At 35.7% G+C, this 22,024-nt stretch overlaps 1 protein-coding gene across 1 annotated transcript; it reads left to right on the top strand.

The window, feature by feature from the left end:
* The first annotated feature begins 748 nt into the window (after nucleotides 1-748).
* Nucleotides 749-12,269, top strand: LOC145888535 (uncharacterized). The gene is made up of 18 exons (XM_082979307.1): nucleotides 749-864; nucleotides 1,338-1,411; nucleotides 2,436-2,503; nucleotides 2,564-2,749; nucleotides 2,945-3,044; nucleotides 4,437-4,518; nucleotides 4,574-4,685; nucleotides 6,742-6,852; nucleotides 7,543-7,590; nucleotides 8,035-8,078; nucleotides 8,153-8,249; nucleotides 8,445-8,605; nucleotides 9,247-9,310; nucleotides 9,639-9,759; nucleotides 10,744-10,825; nucleotides 10,898-10,916; nucleotides 10,972-11,901; nucleotides 11,956-12,269. The coding sequence occupies exons 1-18, from the start codon at nucleotides 796-798 to the stop codon at nucleotides 12,126-12,128; spliced, it is 2,541 nt and encodes an 846-aa protein (XP_082835433.1). The 5' UTR covers nucleotides 749-795; the 3' UTR covers nucleotides 12,129-12,269.
* The last annotated feature ends 9,755 nt before the right edge of the window (nucleotides 12,270-22,024 follow it).

Here is a 22,024-nt window from a genome sequence, read left to right on the forward strand (position 1 = left end):
ATGTTGTGTGTATACCAGATTGGAAAAAATGTTGTGGATTTATCCTCCGCGCACTTCTATGTAAATTTACAGATAATCCATGCAAAATAAAATAGCTAATGCATTAACATACGAAGATATTGTGATCTTCCGAGCAATTAACGATCACTGAAAAGAAATCCTCCATGCAAATAACAAACTTTCCAATCTGGTGTCTAATTTAAAAATATGTTGGTGTTCTCAAATCCGAATAACTTTTGAGCTGGTGCATGGGTAGGTATTGTCCAGATTGGGAAGCTTGTAATTTTCCCAGATTTTTAGAGGGAGAACTTTGATTGTGCGGTAGTGATGTGCTGTAGCTGGTCCCATACAATACACTTAAATTTATCTGATAGTTGCTTTAGCATTTGCAACATAGAAACACACAAAACGTTTCTCTACATTATTCATTTTTGGGAGTCTGCTGAATATTGGTTATTTGTAAGTAGCTATGCAATATCAATGCGTTAGTGCTGTAATGAAAATGTGCTATATTTAGTTGTTCAAAAAATTTAAAAAGGCTGAATCACATTACAAATAAGTTTTTAGCACATTTATACACGCAACACTTGTTAAATTCATACTAAGCTTGCCGTAACAGAACATAAACTCTGCTATATTAGCTACTTTTGGCCTGTCAGTGAAACGCACGCTTAAATTGCAGTTGTGTGTTTTTAAACTCTAAGACATCACAAACATGAAATTTTTTTTTTATAAGTAAACTAAAATTTAATAAAATTAACATATAAATAGTTATTTTTAGGGTTTGTGAAAATAATGAATGAGTTAAAAAAAATTCTTATGTTGTCTGAAGATGATAACCAAGGTCGTATTACATATAACAAAGTAAGTGTTATTGAATAAATTTAAATATCCTTGTACCTAAACGTATTTATTTTTTGAATGTTTCACTTTGATAAACTAATTCAGTTCTAAAACATAATAAACAGAAAAGAAAAGTTAAATGGTAAAATGTTGCTAAAATAAGGTAGATTTCTTGAAGAAAGTGTCTTCATGCAATTGAGTAAATCAGTATTAATGCAAATAATAAAACTTTAAACATGGATTAACAGTTACTCTCAGCAGTCTTTAATTAACACTCAGCTGAGGTTAATTAAAAACAACATATGTTTTGAGTAAATGTTCATTGTCAACATACAAATGTGTGCAGTAAGTCAAGTGGAACCTTTCTTATTAGTGTATCTTTGTTGTTGTTGATCCTGGAGAATTGTGTGTATGCTGTTTACTTAAGTTATTCTCAGTTACCCAATTTAGCTTCCTATTGACAATTAATCAGTCATTATTTTTTATTACTTTAGGAGACTCTTATGATATTGTCAAAAAATGTACCATGCCAACGAATTCCACCATGTCTAGTGGGAGATTTCTTTGGGTAAGTTTTATAATAGTACTGAGAAAACAAGTTTATAAGTCTTGTGTTGTACTTACCAAAAGATTTGACTGCCTATAACCTTGCCAAAAGTGGAAAAGAAAACAGCATTTGTAATAAAAATCTTCCATAGCACATCTTAGATTGGAGTGTACACCACTCTAGCAATTAAAATCATAATTCAGACTCAGAAAAAATCATGGGTAATATATTTTACACAATGTCACAATCGTAGAGCGGTATTCAGTTTACTGCCTGTATCTTGGGACACTTGAAGTTCATTGTTTTGGTTCAGGAAACTTTTTTCAGTTATCATAAAACTTTATTAACTTTAATGTAGTAGACAAACTTAATATTTGTCTTTTCAACAATCTTTATTCAAAAATGGTTTTAAAAATGTTGCACACTTGTATTAGGTAACTTGCAATAAGATGAAATGCCTGGCAAACGTTTCTATGCACATAAGATGTAATGCAAAACCAATGCTGTAATGCTGCACTGAAGCTTTGTCATGCCATATAAACTGGATCCTTGTTTAGTTTATGAGCTGTTTATCATCATTATGCCAGAGAAGTCCTGACAAATAATTTTAGTTGCATTGAACTAAAATACGCAGTCTGCGTTGCGTAATACTAACCGCAGTTTTACTTCCCTCAAAACAATATAGCACAATGCTAAAGGGGGGTGTTCTGACACCCAAACACCCCTCTAGATCTGCCACTGTATGCAGATAATTAAGGGTGCTTGCATGCCAGCAAACCAGCCCTTTCTTCTTAAAAGTGCCACTGGTTTTATGCAATGCCTACACTCCAGGATTTGATTTTTTGAAAGCCAAGCGATATATTTGTGATATTTTGCACCATTTTGCAATATAACTGAACAGACTCTGCAAACTTTCGTTTTGAAAAAGCAAAGCTTACAAAATATGTTTTGGTAGTTCTTTAACTTGAATTTTATCAACATGTAGGTTTACCCAGTCTGCCAATCGTTCTTGTGTGATAGAGGTAATATAGACTTACTGTTTCAGGGAAGATGGCTGTTGGGATCCTGAATTGTGGCACCAGTCATTTTCAACCAGCACTCAAACTAAATCTGGTATGTAATAATTTACTTCACAAATAACTTTTTGTGTCATATCTGGACTACTGGGTTTAGAAAGAATTTGCAAGACTGCTGATGATATTGATATACACAGTGGATTAGTTTTGGGTCCACAAAGAAGAAGTTTTCAAGGGGGTTGTCATGTCCGTGTTTCATCCAATATCGGCAAATCATATTCATCATCTTCAAAAACATCAGGCTCCAGTGGTGTAAAGGCACTTACCAATGCTCCAAATCCAAGTTAGTGTAACCCAAACAATGCTTTACTCACTTCAAATATTAAATTAGGTTTTTGAAAATTTCAAACTAAACCTCTTGTTTGGCATCTTTGTATTTTAGTAAGGTGATAATGTTCTATGTAAATCAAACCAAGAAGACTGAATTAATTACAAGGCCTTATTTCAAACAGTTCTTTCTTCACTAATTTTATATTAGATACCAATGCAACCAAGCATACACGGCAACATAGCCACCAAGAGCATGAGCAACACAGATCTTACCGAAACAATGGAATGAATGAGGAAAAAGTGGAATGGTAATAAAATTTTTGGTTATGTTCAATATATGTACATTGAGTTCTTTAGAATTTTGACATGAAACTTAAGAAGCTGTATAATCTGTATACTGCATGATAAGTTTTGCATTTTTTTGTTAATTTTTTACTGAGTGGTCATGTCATACTACACCAACCAAGTTAGGAATGTTATGCTTAGAGATAGGCAATATAAAATAATACACCAAATTTCCACGATCTAGAATAGTTAAATTGAATCCTGAATACGGAATCCCATATTATTTTCCTTTTCCTGGATGCCTGCCTTTTTTACTCACACAATGCTGTACTATTGCATGTTAACAACATTTAATATCGATACTTTTGTGTGTTAAATACACATGTATTTACATTTTCTGCATGCTGTAATTGTCATCGATCGGCTTCCTATGACCGCATGTTGGCAAGTGTTATTTGGTTGTATGAAGTTCTACATTCAAATATGTTCTCGGAGTCAAGCGCAAGCTTGTTTTGCTTGTCAAATTTTGACATTTTTTTTTTATTTTTTTTAGTAATATGTTAAATCTACTTGAATGATTCTATCTCCAGTTAATCTAAAATAACGAATGTTTGTTTGTGATGATTATTTAATTATTCCATGTAATTGATGCCATGCTTATGAAAAGAAAATAGGTGATTAATTTGAAAACGCTTGCACGAAAATTTGAATCCAAATTATTTTGTTAAAGTTTTGTTAAAGTTTTGTTAAAGTGAATTTGAATTGTTATTGATTATTATTCTCTATAAAAGCGTAGTGACAAAATGTTATGTATATTTGTATGTTCAGGTGGGATGATTCAATGTTTGTAGCTTTGTTGTGTCATTTCAATTTAGTGTTATATCTAGACAGTAAATTAAGGAAAAAAAGTACTGTTATTTCAGATGTGTTTCAGTAAAAAAAATCCAGACCAGTAAAATGATCTTTTTGAGCAATCTCACCTAGTATATATTGGCAGCTGCAAGGCAATTTCAGGAATTTTAGATCAAGGGAAGCTCCATGACCCCTTTCACAATTTTCTGTGACATCCTTGGTTTGGCTGTTGTCTAAATTTTAGATGATGTATTGAAACATAAATTTACTAAAAAACTTGTCTTGTCGTTAGCATGTGTTGCAATCTTTTTCAACCCATCTTTTACAATTGCAAATAGTGCCTTCCAACTTTCTGCAAACAACACATTTTTTCTGCTGTGTTAAATGTGTCGACTCACATAGCATCGGTTCTAATCCGATACTATTTTAAAGTATCAGTGATCGGCTCCAATCCGATAATATGGGACATCCCTAGTAAACATCACACTAATATGCTGTACAAACACTAACTAGCATACTAAATTTTTGATCTGTAGTTTTTATAATTTTGCATTGATTCATAGGAATGTAGATCAAAGGAGAAGAGGTGACCAAAATGATACTGAGGGAATTGAAAAATCCAAAGATTTCATCCGATCATTTTCGGTAAATCTCTATTACTTTTAGAGGTAATTTTTACTTCACGTTTTTTGCCATGCAGCATCCGAATAAAAAGCATTCTCAAAGGAATTTCTCATACGTAAACCGCGACGAAGAACCAGAATGGATAAGTTATGGGCCAAGTAGCAAATTTGACACTATCGAGTTGCAAGGTAACATGAGCTTGTGTGTTTGTTGGAAAGGATTTTTCGTGATAATGTTTTTGGCAACTACAGAATGAACAAGATATGTAATAACCTTTGTTGTTTGCAAAATGTGTAACTCCCAAGTTTTCTTCTTGAAGTTTATGGAAGTTAAAACTAATGGGTATCTTTCAAAAACAACATTATATAACACACAATATTTGTAACTTTGATGAGATAGCATGTCAATCTAAAATTAACTCCATGAGGCCGTACATAACAATTAACCCATGGGCCTAAATACAAAAGTGTTTCTATAGTTTTTTTTTTGTTTGGGTTTTCCAAATGAGCGCAAGATATTTTAGGTCACTATCAGACAACAGTGGCACTCAATAACCAATCGAGCAGCTGCAAGTCGAGCATTATCTGTTTTTTTCTAGTGTCGTATTCTACCAATTGGAATAATTGAGAAATGAGAAATGATTGTAACTAGGTAAAAGTTATTTTGTTGGAATAAATATATCACAATGGAAGAAAGCATTTCAAACACGATGAAAAATATTGTATTAGCATAGGGACTTGATTTCCGCCTGCATATTCAATCATTTATCCACATGCCCTGTATGATGAATAACTATCCTACAGCTAAGTTTGAGTAGAAACTTGCTATGTGTAACAATTTTGTGCTGGTTGTGACTCCTGGGCCCTTTGGTATATTATATTGTTGTAATGCCAAAGCTAGACTATTGGATTACTTAAATATGCAGTGAAATTCATTGATAGTTTTGCGCAGTGGCGGATCTAGGGGGGGTGTTTGGGTGTCAGAACACCCCCCTCAGCATTGTGCTATATTGTTTTGAGGGGCGTAAAACTTCGGTTAGCATTACGCAACGCAGGAGCGAACACTTCGGGCCAGTGTTCGTCTCCGCAATTTCTTTGTTAATCAGTCGCGCCCGCCGCGTTCACGCGGCGATGACCGCTTTCGAAACAATTATTTGCTGTGCCGTTGATACTCGAAAACCGTTTTTAAAATAATTATTTCTGCAGCAGTTTCAACACAACAACTACAAAAGTTATGTTGTTTGTTGTCACAACGCAAAGAAATCAACACAAATTACATGAAAAATGGCTTGAAACAACTATTTTAATTTTTGCCGATTTTTTCCACGAGCGCGGAAATTATGTGGCTACAGTATTTGATAAGTGCAAGGCCACTTAAACGTTCCTGCCCCATCGTACAGATTAAAGACTATCTGCGAAGATTACAAAATGACCGTTCAGCAGAAGCAGTTGTTACTGGAAGCGTCCAGAATATCTAAAACGTCCGTCGTTACGGTGGCCACGAAGAGGAAAACACTGCGTACCGCATAACCTGATGGTTGACACAACTTTGCCAAAAATTTAGAGGCTGCTTCACCAGAGAAATACTTGTACAGCTTTGACTGATGCATGTTGCTATATTGTTTCGGTTTCGATTAAACTTTACTGGACAAACTAAATTATTTTCCGGCAAGTGCTGCAGCATTTTATTGCGTTCTCCAGAAAATGTGACGTAATAATCTGTAGACGAAGAATCCCCCATTGTCACAAAACAATGATACTACAGGAACAAGGAGATAAACTAATGACATTTCCAATCAGGACATTCTCCAGATAAGCCTAGCTCGCGACAAACTTCTTGCGATTTGTATATTGTCCTGAATCTAATTACACGCAACGAAGACGGAAATAGTCTAGCGCTTAGGGTGTTTTTTTTTCACGGCCAGATACCTATTTTAGCCTAAGCCAAACGCAATTATTGGCGTAGTTTAGCAAACCAAACGAGATTATTGGCGTATTGTAGCCTAAGCCAAACGCGAAATTGGCGTGACCAAACTCGGACACCCCCCTCATTTTTTTTGTAGATCCGCCACTGGTTTTGCGATATACTTATGATGCTGCAATATTAGCATCCACCATGTAAATATAAACACTAAGTATACATGTTTGGGTTTTGTTGATGTGAGTTTTGGTGTAAGCTGAACTATCACACATCCACCAGTTAATTAGTGGAAATAAATTACAACTTTTGATTGTAATTTTGAAGGTTTTGAGGAGTCCCAAGATTTTAGTTGGATGGGTAAAGAAATACCTATGGATGATGTTCCTAAAAGAAAGAAAAAATCTGAAGTTTCTCCAAATAAAGAAGATATCGCAAGTAATCCAAGGCTTAATTTTGCTTATGAGTATTTGAACATGTAGCATTCATGATTGAATGAAAAGCATTATTGTTTTAAAATACAATCTATTAAACCAGGTCCAAACTTTATGGGACATAAAAACATCATATGCAATGGCAATTTTGGTGTAATGGTTTTGGCCTGTTTTAGCACCACTGTGTGGTATATACAAGAACATAAGCTTCTTTTCAAGAAGCCATTGCATTCATTTGTAAACTGCATATGGCCCTCCAGTCAAAAAGTTCTGCCGGCTCTGAACTAAATGTTTTGTCGTTTTCTCAATCACTGCTCCATTTTAACTTTTTGGACGATACCAAATTTATTGTCACATTGAATGGATTTTTTCTGGGGTAATGTGCATAATTCTAGGGATTTATTGGTTTTTCTTTTTTTCTAATGTTTTGTTGATAACATTTAATTTTTTTAAATTACCAGACCACTAAATGTTTTACATTTTGCCAATCTGCAGGTTTTATTCGGACAGTGAATTTTCCTATAATCTAATACCAGTTTTATGTTCTTTTGTAAATCTAGTTGGTTTAGACCAGAATGAGCATATTTGCATGTTGCAAAACAAAACACCCACAAAATGATTCGGCAAAATAGCAGAATATTTGAAGATGTGTATTGTAACCTATCTAAAGTAAAGTAAATTGTTTTTAATTTAGAGGCACATACTGGCGATGACTTGAAACTAAAGAACTCGTTTATATCAGGTTAGTTAAATTGATTGTTCATGCAAAAGTCCTGAACACATTGCACAAAAAGGTTACTTCCTCCAATAGTGATAACTAGGACTGGCCTAGATTTCTACTTAATCAGCCAACCAAGAGGTTTTTTTGAATATATATATTTCGCCTATGCGGCATCCTCAGTATTCTAAAAACAACAAGAGTAATCGTAGTGATTAGCATTAATAGCACACATCAAGACTAACATGTACACACTTAAACCTCCAGGCCGCCCTCCTGTACCAAACCAAACCAAATAAAAAACACACAAGCATAGCAGCAGTTGAACGGTAGCAAAAAAAAATGCACAATAAAACTTTTGTGATAAAATGTGGTTGTACATTTTTTATGTTGTGCAAGAAGAGTACTAATGACAAGACTTGTTTGGGTCACGTTTATTTAAATTTTCTTGTGCTGTTTATTATACAGAGGAGCATCAGGTTAGTTCATCAAACTCGGACCCTGTGAATAAGGTATCAATTGTTATTATTGAATGTTACATGAAAATATCTAAATGGCTTCCTAAATGGCAACCAATTTTTATTAGGAGATTGCGGTTTCTGATACTGAGGATGAAGCTGATATGAAAGAAGTGAAGAGTAGATTTAGTCGCTGGTTTGAACATCCACAAACTTCTGTAACTGGTATGTTGTTACAATAATCATTTTTTCAGAACAAACCTTTTACATAGTTTTGATATCCTTGTGATTGCAAAAATGCCTTCTGATTCATTTCTGTCAACACGTTTTTTAAAAGCACACTTATTTTCTGAACTTGTATTTTGAATTACTTGCATACATTTAAGTTTTACTATTATAGCAACAATTTTTGTGTGATAGAAAGTGTCCCGTCTCCAGCTGTAATTACAATATCCCCCAAATCTTTGGAAACCACTGAAGTTGCAGCAAGTGAAACAGATGTTCATGAGGCAGATGCTTTTAATCGTTTAATTGCTTCATTAAGAGCATCAGATAAAGTTAAACAACAAATGCAGCAACGTGTAAGTGAAAACTCATAGTTAAAATATATTTTTTTTTATCCAATATCAAAACAAAAGCATTAGATAAGTTTCATGATAATAAAGTAAATATTTCCTCTTGAATGTTACTGTATTTTTGTTATTTACTTTAGAAATACCTAAATTTTTATGGCTGCAAAGCTTGTTTCCACCTTGTTTGTATATTGGAACATAATAAATCCACTGTAGTTTTGAGATTTAACAGCTGTAAAAGAATGTATACCTGTAAAAATATTTGACACATTTTATTTGTCAGGAAATTCTCTCCACTAATAATGTAAACAGCCTGTTGCTTTAGTTTAACAAAACTTTGTAATGCAACCTCTGCAATTAGTGTCACATGAGGCAATGCAAGGTGTCCCATAACAAAACAAAGTTTTTTGTTCTGGATGAATTCACATTTCAAAATTAAGACTGGATAAACCAAGTGAAATGTGTGGGTAAATGACATCATTTTCAGCAACATTGTTTGTTTATGTCATAATAATTGAGAGCTGCGTGCTAGTGTAAAATCTAGCACAGTGCCACAGTCAACAGCTGCACTGATGAGACTTTGCAGGTCGAAACAGTGTGTAAACATTGTTTATGTTGTCCCTTTATTAAAATTTTGTAATGTTATTCAGAATCAACAAATTCAGGCTCTACAATCCATCATTAATGTTTCAAAATCTCGGAAAGTTTCAGATTGTAAGTGTTACATATAAAGATTTTACCAAGATCTTTAAGTACAGTAAACATCTGTAAATCCAGCTTCTATTTGACTGTCTTATTAATCTAGATGAGGCAAAGTTCCAGTTTATTATTCTCAAATGTATGTTTTGGGTTTGACGTTGCTACATTAGGTTATCGTTTAAATTAGCTGAATTATACACGACTTGCAAATCCCAAAAAATACTTAACATGGGTTTCTTTACTACCCAAAAGCTTTTGGTGATTTTCTTTGATCAGTTTGGGTTGAACAGTACCATTCTAATAGTAAGACTACATATCTGATTTAAAAAAAAATCTTTTGTAGTTACAAGATTGTCATCTCCTGAGGGCACGCACGGTGATGGGGTATTAAAACCTGTTGCACAAAGCAAGAGTTTAAAGCAGCAGCTTGAAATGCAAAAGAATGTGTACCAACTTAAGAAAAGGTATATGTGGGTTTAGTTGTTAGTAGTTGCACCTGACAAGTCATAAACCAAGATATTTCTAGGCAAACATTGTAATAGCTTTATACTTATAGTTTTACGAAATGGAACAACATTTTGTGGGTAAGAAATTCGTGGGATATATTTTGCAATTAAGTGGTTATTCAAAAAAAGGTAAAAATAAATGAATTGGCTGCATAAAATAAAAGCTTATGTATGACGTACATTTCAATTGTCTTTATTTGAAACATGTAAATCCACTATTGTACTAATCTAGGATAAAATGTTTAATACTGTAAAGTTATGTATGTCTATTTGCACAAACCAAACAATGAATTTTATTGTGTCTTGTCTATAGCCGATCCCAGAAAAAGGTAAAGGGGGTTAGGGGCGTTTACTGCTAGAATTCAATGGTTTTCAAAGATGGGTCGGGAAGAAATGACAAAAATGTCTAAAGTCCAAGATTTTGAACTTGCATAATATTTTATAGTTAGGACGCTCAGGGTCATCACTGCACTTCAGGTATGGTCGCTCAAAAAGCATATTTAGCCTAGCCACAGACACGTCTTTTGATTGTACCACAGTACACAAAATATGTTTGGAAATGTCTTAAAGTTTGATGATTTCATGTGTGTGTTGGAGAAAAATGATTTTCAAATTCTCGTGCACAGAAGTGCACAGCATCTAATATCTTAACTCGTGCGATTACAAATAGTGGTCATGTTCATTGTTACATCACAGAAGTGAAACTATTATGGTTACAGTCAAACCTCCCCCATGTCTACTTAGCTTACAAAACTAATTATTTTTGTTTCTGCAATTAAAGTAAAACTAAGAAAATTGTGACTGAAACGTTCACTGGTATTTTGTAAATCGCTGAAACGTCACCATTGAACACAAAGGGTTCAATCGAATCCAGAAAAGAACCACTGCTTTAAACACTCCATAAACTTGTGTTATTAACTTTTTAATCTGTTTGTTCCATAGGCAAATTGAACAACAACAGAAATCTTCTCTCAAAATATTTGCACATGATGAACCTGCCTTATTAAAGGCATCAAGTTCAAAGGTGAATAATGTTAGCAACAAATGTAAATATCAGAAAAAATGTTTTGTGACAAAATTTACCTGTGTGTTTCAGGTCCATGAGTCAAACAATGGTATGTATTTGCTTATTATTTACCCCTTCTGCATAATACAAAATGTTTTTTACAGCTATAACAGAGGAGAGAGCTTTGGCAACAGCCTCACTTGCTGCAAAGTTAGCAGAAAAAACTCAAAAAAATGACTTCCTGAATTTAAAACTAAAACGTTCCAGTAATGAAGTTGGACAAACCATTTCTGCATTTGAACCATCAACTGAAGATAAAGCTATTTCTTTCATTAGCATGCCACAACCAAAGTCGGAAAACATTGGAGCTAAAAACTTGTTTCATCAACATGAAAGTGCTTTACTTATAGCACAAATGCTTGCCAAGGCTGGGGTTACTGAAGAGCAACTTAAACAGCTTACACTTGATCAACAAGAACTTATTATATCTATGGTGCAAAATCAATTTTCCCACAGAGATATACTAAAGTTGGTAAAACAAGATTCCCATGCAGAATATGCTAACAGTAACCACCCACGTCATCTAACCACCAGCCAACTATCTGTCACACAATGTTTAGCAAGCAGCACCAATTCAGCTCCAGACATTTCGCCGCTACATGTATCTGGAACACATACTGTAAGGAAACTGCCCAATGTTACAACTTTGACAAATTTGCCAATACACGCAAAGGAATCAGTTCCAGTTTCTTACACCCAGCAAACACATGGGTCATCCCGACCACAACCAAGCAGAGTTTTTAATCATACCGTTTTGCCAGTACACCCAACACTTATTTCTCCTGTTGTACCACATTTAGTTCCCTCTAACATTACCCACCCCTTGATTTCGCCAATTGCTCATCCCACTTTTACCCAAATGGTTCAACCAACAGCAAGTGCAATCTCCCAGCCTCATCCTGCATTATTAATGCAAATGCAACAACAAATGTACGCCTCTCAAGTTGCACAACAGCAGCAGCAGCATGCAGTTTTAGCTGCTATGCATCAACAGCAACTTGTCAATGGGCAGTTTTCTGATAAAACTCAATCAGGTAAATATATTACTAAATCAGGTAAAGTAAAACAATTAACGCTTTTTTGTGTAGAAATTCAAAAGGATGAGACATTTCAAAATCCATTGTCTCAGTGGTTTAGTAGGGAAGTTTTGCGACAATCACAGTTTTCAGCAGCAGCACCACCAGTTCGTGATTCAACTAGAGTTTATAGCACACCTAATGCACATCCCAATACAGGACCTGTAATGCAAAACAAACATTAAACTTGTTTTGTTTGGTATTATGTGTATAAAAATAAAAAAAAATGTATGTGTAGGTTGGTCAGGCATTTCGACAGACAAAATAGTGAACTATAAACCGTGGTACCGTTTTTTTTTTGCTAAACTGGGCGTGTGTTTTGTAACTGCGGAGTAAAATTATGTGTAACAATACAAAGGTGCCAATGTTCAGGCAGAATCAGCACAGATACTCTGACTTTTGTTTGGGCAATTTTAGTGTTAGTTTCGGGTTTTTTTAGTCGGCTACACCATTGGTGCTGGACGTTGTTTAAACTCCGGTTGCAAAAGTACCAAAGTATTTTAGCGGATTATGGGAAAAACGTTATTTCATTTGAGTTTCGAGTCTAGTGTACAATTGTACGTACCTGTGTTGTAGAAATCGGCGAAACCCCAATTTACGTCACAATGAAGTTGGTGGTATAGCATACACTAGACCAGTGTTTCTTAACCTTTTTTGGATCACGAACCCCTAAAACAATCTTTGAAAAACTATGGACCCCTTTGCAAGAAACACATTGCAAATGTCGAAAAATTAAAATTCGTGGACAGCGAAACCTTATGGACAGAGGAAAATACGTGGATTTTCGGAATAATTTTATTTCGTTTCATGGACCCCTTAATGCATCTTCTCGGACCCCTTGGGGGTTCATGGACCCCAGGTTAAGAACCCCTGCACTAGACTGATTTTCTGTTGGTCCCACATATCGGTGTTTCTAAAATGCACATTGACAGACGAGTTTATTGAAGCTATGTTTTTTTTACAGAAGAAATAACCGTGAGAAAATAAGCAAACACAGAAGACTTCCTGAAACATTCCATTGGGTGACGGGGTACTGCAGCGTACCAATATATAGGATTCCCCGTCGCTGCTTTGATGAATTTAAAGTCTGCTTGCGTGTTCTTGCTGTATAGGTTACTAAGTTCGACTCCGTGGCAGACTTGTTTATTAATTGAAAGACACGATTGCAATACCAGGTGGCTTAAAGTTTAATTTGTTCCATTTTTAGTGACTGAGCGAGTAACTTCTACCGCGTGCCAGTTGTTAGTTAAGTGACCGAGACTATAGTTGGGAGGCAAAGTTAATGACAGACAATAATGAAAGCGAATTATGACAACGAATTGAGAGAGAGATAAGTGCGAACGGGTATTTAACAAGTTACAAATGAAGAAAAAGGTCTTTCGTCGAGCCGGATGCCAGAAGGCTGTGCGATTTCTGCCGGAAAGCCTAACACCGTCTGCAGACTTCGGTCCATATGTGTTCCAAATGTGTGAAGACTTAAGTAGGGAAACATGCGTGTTGCTACAGTACTCAAGTGGAGACGAGGTTACACGAATAACAGATTGTACTTTTGCTTAATAATGTCGTTGGTCCGTTGCCAGTGATCCGGTAGCATCCCAGCAAACATTCTTCGTTTGAGTAACATTAGAAGTCGGTTGTTCACAGCGTCGAAAATTTGTTTTTACGGCTGCTATAACTGAAGCTAAGTCTGCTTGCGTATTCTTGCCGTTGATACTAAATTCAACTCCGAGAGCAGACTTATTTATTAATTGAAACACACGTTTGCAAAATCAGGCGGCGTAAAGTTTAATTTGTTCCAAGCGCGTTACAGTGACTGAGGGAGTATTTCTATACTGCGTGTGTAGGGCGTTATTTAAGACGTCTACATAAAATAATAACTCTGCCTTATATCTGACTCCTAATAAAAAGGCTACTCTCTAACCCAAAAACAATCTATCAGTTTAATATAAGTAACAGTCGCACGAATATTAATAATAAAACGTTACAAACCTATGGTTGGCCATGGGTGTCATAATTCGTTATGTTGTACACGTACCTTAGATAACGAGCGTGTACCTTGTTAACGAACGCGCACGTTATTTAAAGCCTGGCCAACAGTGTCATAATTCGAATGAGAGCGACATCATGTGGAATAATAAGGTACGCGTGCGTTAATAAGCAGCACGTTCGCTATTAGTGTACATGCACCTTAATAGGATACGTTTCATGGCCAACCGTGTCATCAGTCAAACTCATGTACGCGTACCTAATTAACATGTAACTTAACGTGCGCGCATGTTAAGTTGGCGATAGTGTCATAATCTTAGGTAAAATTACTTGTACTGTCACCAGCTTATGGCGTAGATATGCTCTTGTTTTCTGCTTTCACTTTTGCAAATATCACTCATGTAACCACCTAGTGGATATCTGTAGTTCGCGCCGTTTACTTCATTGTTAGTCTAGATCAGGGGTTCTTAACCTGGGGTCCATGAACCCCCAAGGGGTCCGAGAAGATACATTAAGGGGTCCATGAAACGAAATAAAATTATTCCGAAAATCCACGTATTTTCCTTTGTCCATAAGGTTTCGCTGTCCACGAATTTTAATTTTTCGACATTTGCAATGTGTTTCTTGCAAAGGGGTCCATAGCTTTTCAAAGAATGTTTTAGGGGTTCGCGATCCAAAAAAGGTTAAGAAACACTGGTCTAGATAGAGCAGTATAGACACTTAAACCACCCCGTTTCATGCGTGGCTACTCAACATTAGTTTTCACGAAGACTTTGCAATATTATAACTCTAATATTTAGTTTGTTTATGCAAAAACGTTGTTACACACTAAGAGCATTTTGTTTTTTGGTAGATTTGCCTAAAGACCAAGAATTTTGATACTTTAGGACGTGTGTAACATTGCCGAAGCATGTGGATAACGAAACAAACGTTTCGTTGATGGAATATGTTTTGTTTGCTTTTAAAATACCTCTATGCAATGCCTTGATAACTATTTTGGTTTAGAAAGAATGATATTTCTAACAAACATGTGTGAAAAGCTAGTTTAACATATCACGAAAACCGGGGAAATCCCGTTTCGCCCGTCCGTGAGGTGGTTTAAGTGCGGTCCTTCTAAAATGTACTCGTGCAATTATGTGGAGCTATGTGTCGCTATGTGCAACTATGTGGAGCTATGTGCAACTATGTGAAGCTATGTGGAGCTATATGTGAAGTTATTTGTCGCTATGTGCAACTATGTGAAGCTATGTGTCGCTACGTGAAGCTATGTGTCGCTACGTGGAGCTATGTGCAACTATGTGTCGCTACGTGAAGCTACGTGAAGCTATGTGTCGCTACGTGGAGCTATGTGCAACTTTGTGAAGCTATGTGCAAGTATGTCGAGCTATGTGCCATTGGTCATCAAGGCCCGCAAAGCTTAGACGCCCAGAGAAGGCAAGAAATATTCATTCATTCATTCATTGGTTTATTTTTGCCCAAAGTATTTCAGTTTAAAAGGATGGGGAATGCGAGAGTATGGGCAGGGGGACGCTGGATGAACCTTCAGGTTTTCGGTGCCAAGCGTCACCCTTGGTGTAATTACTCAACAACACAAGATGAATAATGAAAACGAAAACATAAACATAAAGACGAACGGAAAAATTGTGCAAAAGTGAACAATGAAAATAAGAAAATTTTACAATAAAAAAATTTACAATAAGGAAATGTAAAGACGTTGTAGAAAACATAAATAGTAAATAACGAGAACAAAACAATCAAACTAAATATAATTAAATACTGCACGTTAAATCTTGGTTTTACTCTATACGTCACTACATTTTACATTTTGGATATCTTGTTTATAGATTCTGCTTTTCTAACACTGTATGAAATTGGAATTATTGCTTTTGAATTCCCTGTATACAAGAAAACAGTTTTAAACAGTTGTCCGCCCTCCGATCGTCCTTATACTCGCATGTGTGCGGCGCTTGGTAAAAAGTGTTTGGCGACCCCTGTTTTATGCAATATAGACCAGGTGTATATGTTGTTACTTCAACGTATATTTGCCTAGTTTTGTTAATGAACAGTAGTCTTTATTTTGGCATTGTCTTGTATTGTTCTCCTTAGTATTGTTGTTGTGTCATCGCTGCAACAGTGTGTATTCTTTGGTTACATCACGAACAAAAATTTGTTTCAATACTAGTGTTTGCAAGCTATTTTGCATGGAAAGGTGTATGGGGCTAATTGGCAATTGAGTAACCTTGGTAAAAGGCGGTTTATAAACGCATTGGAAGACATACCATAACCAAGGCGTACATAACGTTACGTTGACATCTTTTCAAACCTTTTCGCCTCATGGTTGTTTTGGATAATAAGTTGCAGGTGGTTTGGGTTGATCACATAGCGACACATATTTGCACATAGCGACACATAGCTCCACATAGTTACACATTGCTCCACATATAGTCACACATAGCTCCACATAGTTGCACATAGCTCCACATGATTGCACATAACTCCGCATAGCTCCACATAGCGACACATAGTTGCACATAGCTCCACATAGCTTCACATAGTTGCACATAGCTCCACATAATTGCACATAGCGACACATATTTGCACATAGCTCCACATAATTGCACATAGCGACACATAGTTGCACATAGCTCCACATAACTTCACATAGTTGCACATAGCTCCACATAATTGCACATAGCGACACATATTTGCACATAGCTCCACATAATTGCACATAGCGACACATAGCTCCACATAGTTGCACATAGCTCCACATAGTTGCACATAGCGATACATAGTTGCACATAGCTCCACATAGCTTCACACAGTTGCACATAGCTCCATTTGCACATAGCTCCACATAGTTGCACATAGCGACACATAGTTGCACATAGCGACACATAGTTCCACATAGTTGCACATAGCTCCACATAGCTTCACATAGTTGCACATAGCTCCACATAATTGCACATAGCGACACATAGTTGTACATAGCTGCACATAGCTCCACATAGCGGCACATAGTTGCACGGCCACATTCTAGAAGCACCCATCCCAACAGGAACTTGCAACGTGAGGTTTTACTGCAATCAAATCTGCCTTTGGCAAACGTGACACAATTAAATTGCAACGTATTTAGCCTTAAATCCCTAGTTTGACAATATAGAACAGTTAAGTTACATGTATATTTGATCAAGCGGTTGATAAATACGAGATTTACACACAGAAGGCAACCAAATCAGGTGCAGCTTTGGCCCGGCTGTGCTAAAGCTTTAATCTAGAAGGGCAAGTGCCTATAGTCTCCTTAAATGATCACAGGCCCAAATGTACCATGGCCCACACAAATTTGTAAGTACTGGAAATATATTTTTCAAATATTCAAAATTTGTTCTCTTTTTCTGTAATTAAACATTTCGACTGCGGAGTTGCGCTGTATTCTCAGCTAACCTTGTACTTTTACGTGCGTGCATGCTTTCACAAATTATCTTCATTTGAAGTTATACCAAAGTAAACATGTGCAAATAACCAAAATGTTAAGTAACCGGCGACAATCTGATTATGTTTTTATTGGATTCACTCGGAATAGACACAGCTATTTAAACACAATCATGGAAGTAACTACAAAAACCTGCTAATATCAAGATTATGCAATTGTAAATTCCATTGCACTAGGGGAGATCAAATTTAAGTCAAATTCTTGCATAAAATCACCATATGATTCATACATTACACTTAATTCAAGAACTTGTCCACAAGTGTGTGCCAAAGGTCCATTTTGCAGTATATGAGTTTCCGATTAAAAATAATTTTTTTCAGTACAAGCTTTATTATACACTGGAAAACACTGGCACTCCAGTATTGCTTTTTCGATTGCACAACGTATGTAACCATGCAATTTTCAGCACTTGTCCATTTTCCAGTATATAATTTTTAGTGAAAAAATATTTTTTTTCAGTACAAACTTTATTATACAGTGGAAAACACTGGCACTCCAGTATTGCTTTTGCGGTTGTACCAAGTTTGTAACCATGCGATTTCATTTTGCAGTATATGACTTTTCGTGAAAAAATATTTTTTTTCAGTATACAAGCTTTATTATACAGTGGAAAACGCTGGTACTCCAGTATTGCTTTTGCGGTTGCACAACGTATGTAACTGTGCGATTTCAGCACTTGTCCATTTTGCAAAATATGACTTTTCGTTAAAAAATATTTTTTTTCAGTACAAGCTTTATTATACAGTGGAAAACGCTGGTACTCCAGTATTGCTTTTGTGGTTGCACAACGTATGTAACTATGCGATTTCAGCACTTGTCCATTTTGCAGTATATGACTTTTGGTGAAAAAATATTTTTTTTCAGTACAAGCTTTATTATACAGTGGAAAACACTTGTACTCCAGTATTGCCTTTTCGGCTGCACAACGTATATAACTATGCAATTTCAGCGCTTGTCCATTTTGCAGTATATGATTTTTCGAGAAAAAATATTTTTTTCGGTACAAGCTTTAATATACAGTGGAAAACACTGGCACTCCAGTATTGCTTTTGTGGTTGTACCAAGTTTGTAACCATGCGATTTTATTACTTGTCCATTTTGCAGTATATGACTTTTCGTGAAAAAATATTTTTTTTCAGTACAAGCTTTATCATACAGTGGACAACGCTGGTACTCCAGTATTGCTTTTGCGGTTGCACAACGTATGTAACTGTGCGATTTCAGCACTTGTCCATTTTGCAAAATGTGGAAAACGCTGTTACTCCAGTATTGCTTTTGCGGTTGCACAACGTATGTAACTATGCGATTTCAGCACTTGTCCATTTTGCAGTATATGACTTTTCGATAAAAAATATTTTTTTTCAGTGCAAGCTTTATTATACAGTGGAAAACGCTGGTACTCCTGTATTGCTTTTGCGGTTGCACAACGTATGTAACTATGCGATTTCAGCACATGTCCATTTTGCAGTATATGACTTTTCGTGAAAAAATATTTTTTTTCAGTACAAGCTTTATTATACAGTGGAAAACGCTGGTACTCCAGTATTGCTTTTGCGGTTGCACAACGTATGTAACTATGCGATTTCAGCACTTGTCCATTTTGCAGTACATGACTTTTCCACAAAAAATATTTTTTTTCAGTACAAGCTTTATTATACAGTGGAAAACGCTGTTACTCCAGTATTGCTTTTGCGGTTGCACAACGTATGTAACTATGCGATTTTAGCACTTGTCCATTTTGCAGTATATGACTTTTCATGAAAAAATATATTTTTTTCAGTACAAGCTTTATTATAAAGTGGAAAACGCTGGTACTCCAGTATTGCTTTTGCGGTTGCACAACGTATGTAACTATGCGATTTCAGCACTTGTCCATTTTGCAGTATATGACTTTTCGACAAAAAATATTTTTTTTCAGTACAAGCTTTATTATACAGTGGAAAACGCTGGTACTCCAGTATTGCTTTTGCGGTTGCACAACGTATGTAACTATGCGATTTCAGCACTTGTCCATTTTGCAGTATATGACTTTTCGTGAAAAAATATTTTTTTTCAGTACAAGCTTTATTGTACAGTGGAAAACGCTGGTACTCCTGTATTGCTTTTGCGGTTGCACAACGTATGTAACTATGCGATTTCAGCACTTGTCCATTTTGCAGTATATGACTTTTCGTGAAAAAATATTTTTTTTCAGTACAAGCTTTATTATACAGTGGAAAACGCTGGTACTCCAGTATTGCTTTTGCGGTTGCACAACGTATGTAACTATGCGATTTCAGCACTTGTCCATTTTGCAGTATATGACTTTTCGTGAAAAAATATTTTTTTTCAGTACAAGCTTTACTATACAGTGGAAAACGCTGGTACTCCAGTATTGCTTTTGCGGTTGCACAACGTATGTAACTATGCGATTTCAGCACTTGTCCATTTTGCAGTATATGACTTTTCGATAAAAAATTTTTTTTTTTCAGTACAAGCTTTATTATAAAGTGGAAAACGCTGGTACTCCAGTATTGCTTTTGCGGTTGCACAACGTATGTAACTATGCGATTTCAGCACTTGTCCATTTTGCAGTATATGACTTTTCGACAAAAAATATTTTTTTTCAGTACAAGCTTTATTATACAGTGGAAAACGCTGGTACTCCAGTATTGCTTTTGCGGTTGCACAACGTATGTAACTATGCGATTTCAGCACTTGTCCATTTTGCAGTATATGACTTTTCGTGAAAAAATATTTTTTTTCAGTACAAGCTTTATTGTACAGTGGAAAACGCTGGTACTCCTGTATTGCTTTTGCGGTTGCACAACGTATGTAACTATGCGATTTCAGCACTTGTCCATTTTGCAGTATATGACTTTTCGTGAAAAAATATTTTTTTTCAGTACAAGCTTTATTATACAGTGGAAAACGCTGGTACTCCAGTATTGCTTTTGCGGTTGCACAACGTATGTAACTATGCGATTTCAGCACTTGTCCATTTTGCAGTATATGACTTTTCGTGAAAAAATATTTTTTTTCAGTACAAGCTTTACTATACAGTGGAAAACGCTGGTACTCCAGTATTGCTTTTGCGGTTGCACAACGTATGTAACTATGCGATTTCAGCACTTGTCCATTTTGCAGTATATGATTTTTCGAGAAAAAATATTTTTTTCGGTACAAGCTTTAAAATACAGTGGAAAACACTGGCACTCCAGTATTGCTTTTGCGGTTGTACCAAGTTTGTAACCATGCGATTTTATTACTTGTCCATTTTGCAGTATATGACTTTTCGTATAAAAATATTTTTTTTCAGTACAAGCTTTATTATACAGTGGAAAACGCTGGTACTCCAGTATTGCTTTTGCGGTTGCACAACGTATGTAACTATGCGATTTTAGCACTTGTCCATTTTGCAGTATATGACTTTTCGTTAAAAAATTTTTTTTTCAGTACAAGCTTTATTATGCAGTGGAAAACGCTGGTACTCCAGTATTGCTTTTGCGGTTGCACAACGTATGTAACTATGCGATTTCAGCACTTGTCCATTTTGCAGTATATGACTTTTCGATAAAAAATATATTTTTTCAGTACAAGCTTTATTATACAGTGGAAAACGCTGGTACTCCTGTATTGCTTTTGCGGTTGCACAACGTATGTAACTATGCGATTTCAGCACTTGTCCATTTTTCAGTATATGACTTTTCGTGAAAAAATATTTTTTTTCAGTAAAGCTTTATTATACAGTGGAAAACGCTGGTACTCCTGTATTGCTTTTGCGGTTGCACAACGTATATAACTATGCAATTTCAGCGCTTGTCCATTTTGCAGTATATGATTTTTCGAGAAAAAATGTTTTTTTCAGTACAAGCTTTAATATACAGTGGAAAACACTGGCACTCCAGTATTGCTTTTGCGGTTGTACCAAGTTTGTAACCATGCGATTTTATTACTTGTCCATTTTGCAGTATATGACTTTTCGTGAAAAAATATTTTTTTTCAGTACAAGCTTTATTATACAGTGGAAAACGCTGGTACTCCAGTATTGCTTTTGCGGTTGCACAACGTATGTAACTATGCGATTTCAGCACTTGTCCATTTTGCAGTATACGACTTTTCGATAAAAAATATTTTTTTTCAGTACAAGCTTTATTATACAGTGGAAAACGCTGTTACTCCAGTATTGCTTTTGCGGTTGCACAACGTATGTAACTATGCGATTTTAGCACTTGTCCATTTTGCAGTATATGACTTTTCGATAAAAAATATTTTTTTTCAGTACAAGCTTTATTATGCAGTGGAAAACGCTGGTACTCCAGTATTGCTTTTGCGGTTGCACAACGTATGTAACTATGCGATTTCAGCACTTGTCCATTTTGCAGTATATGACTTTTCGATAAAAAATATTTTTTTTCAGTACAAGCTTTATTATACAGTGGAAAACGCTGGTACTCCAGTATTGCTTTTGCGGTTGCACAACGCATGTAACTATGCGATTTTAGCACTTGTCCATTTTGCAGTATATGACTTTTCGATAAAAAATATTTTTTTTCAGTACAAGCTTTATTATGCAGTGGAAAACGCTGGTACTCCAGTATTGCTTTTGCCGTTGAACAACGT

This window comes from Ascidia mentula, chromosome 2 (assembly GCF_947561715.1).
Source record: "Ascidia mentula chromosome 2, kaAscMent1.1, whole genome shotgun sequence".
Classification (NCBI taxonomy): Eukaryota; Metazoa; Chordata; class Ascidiacea; order Phlebobranchia; family Ascidiidae; genus Ascidia; species Ascidia mentula.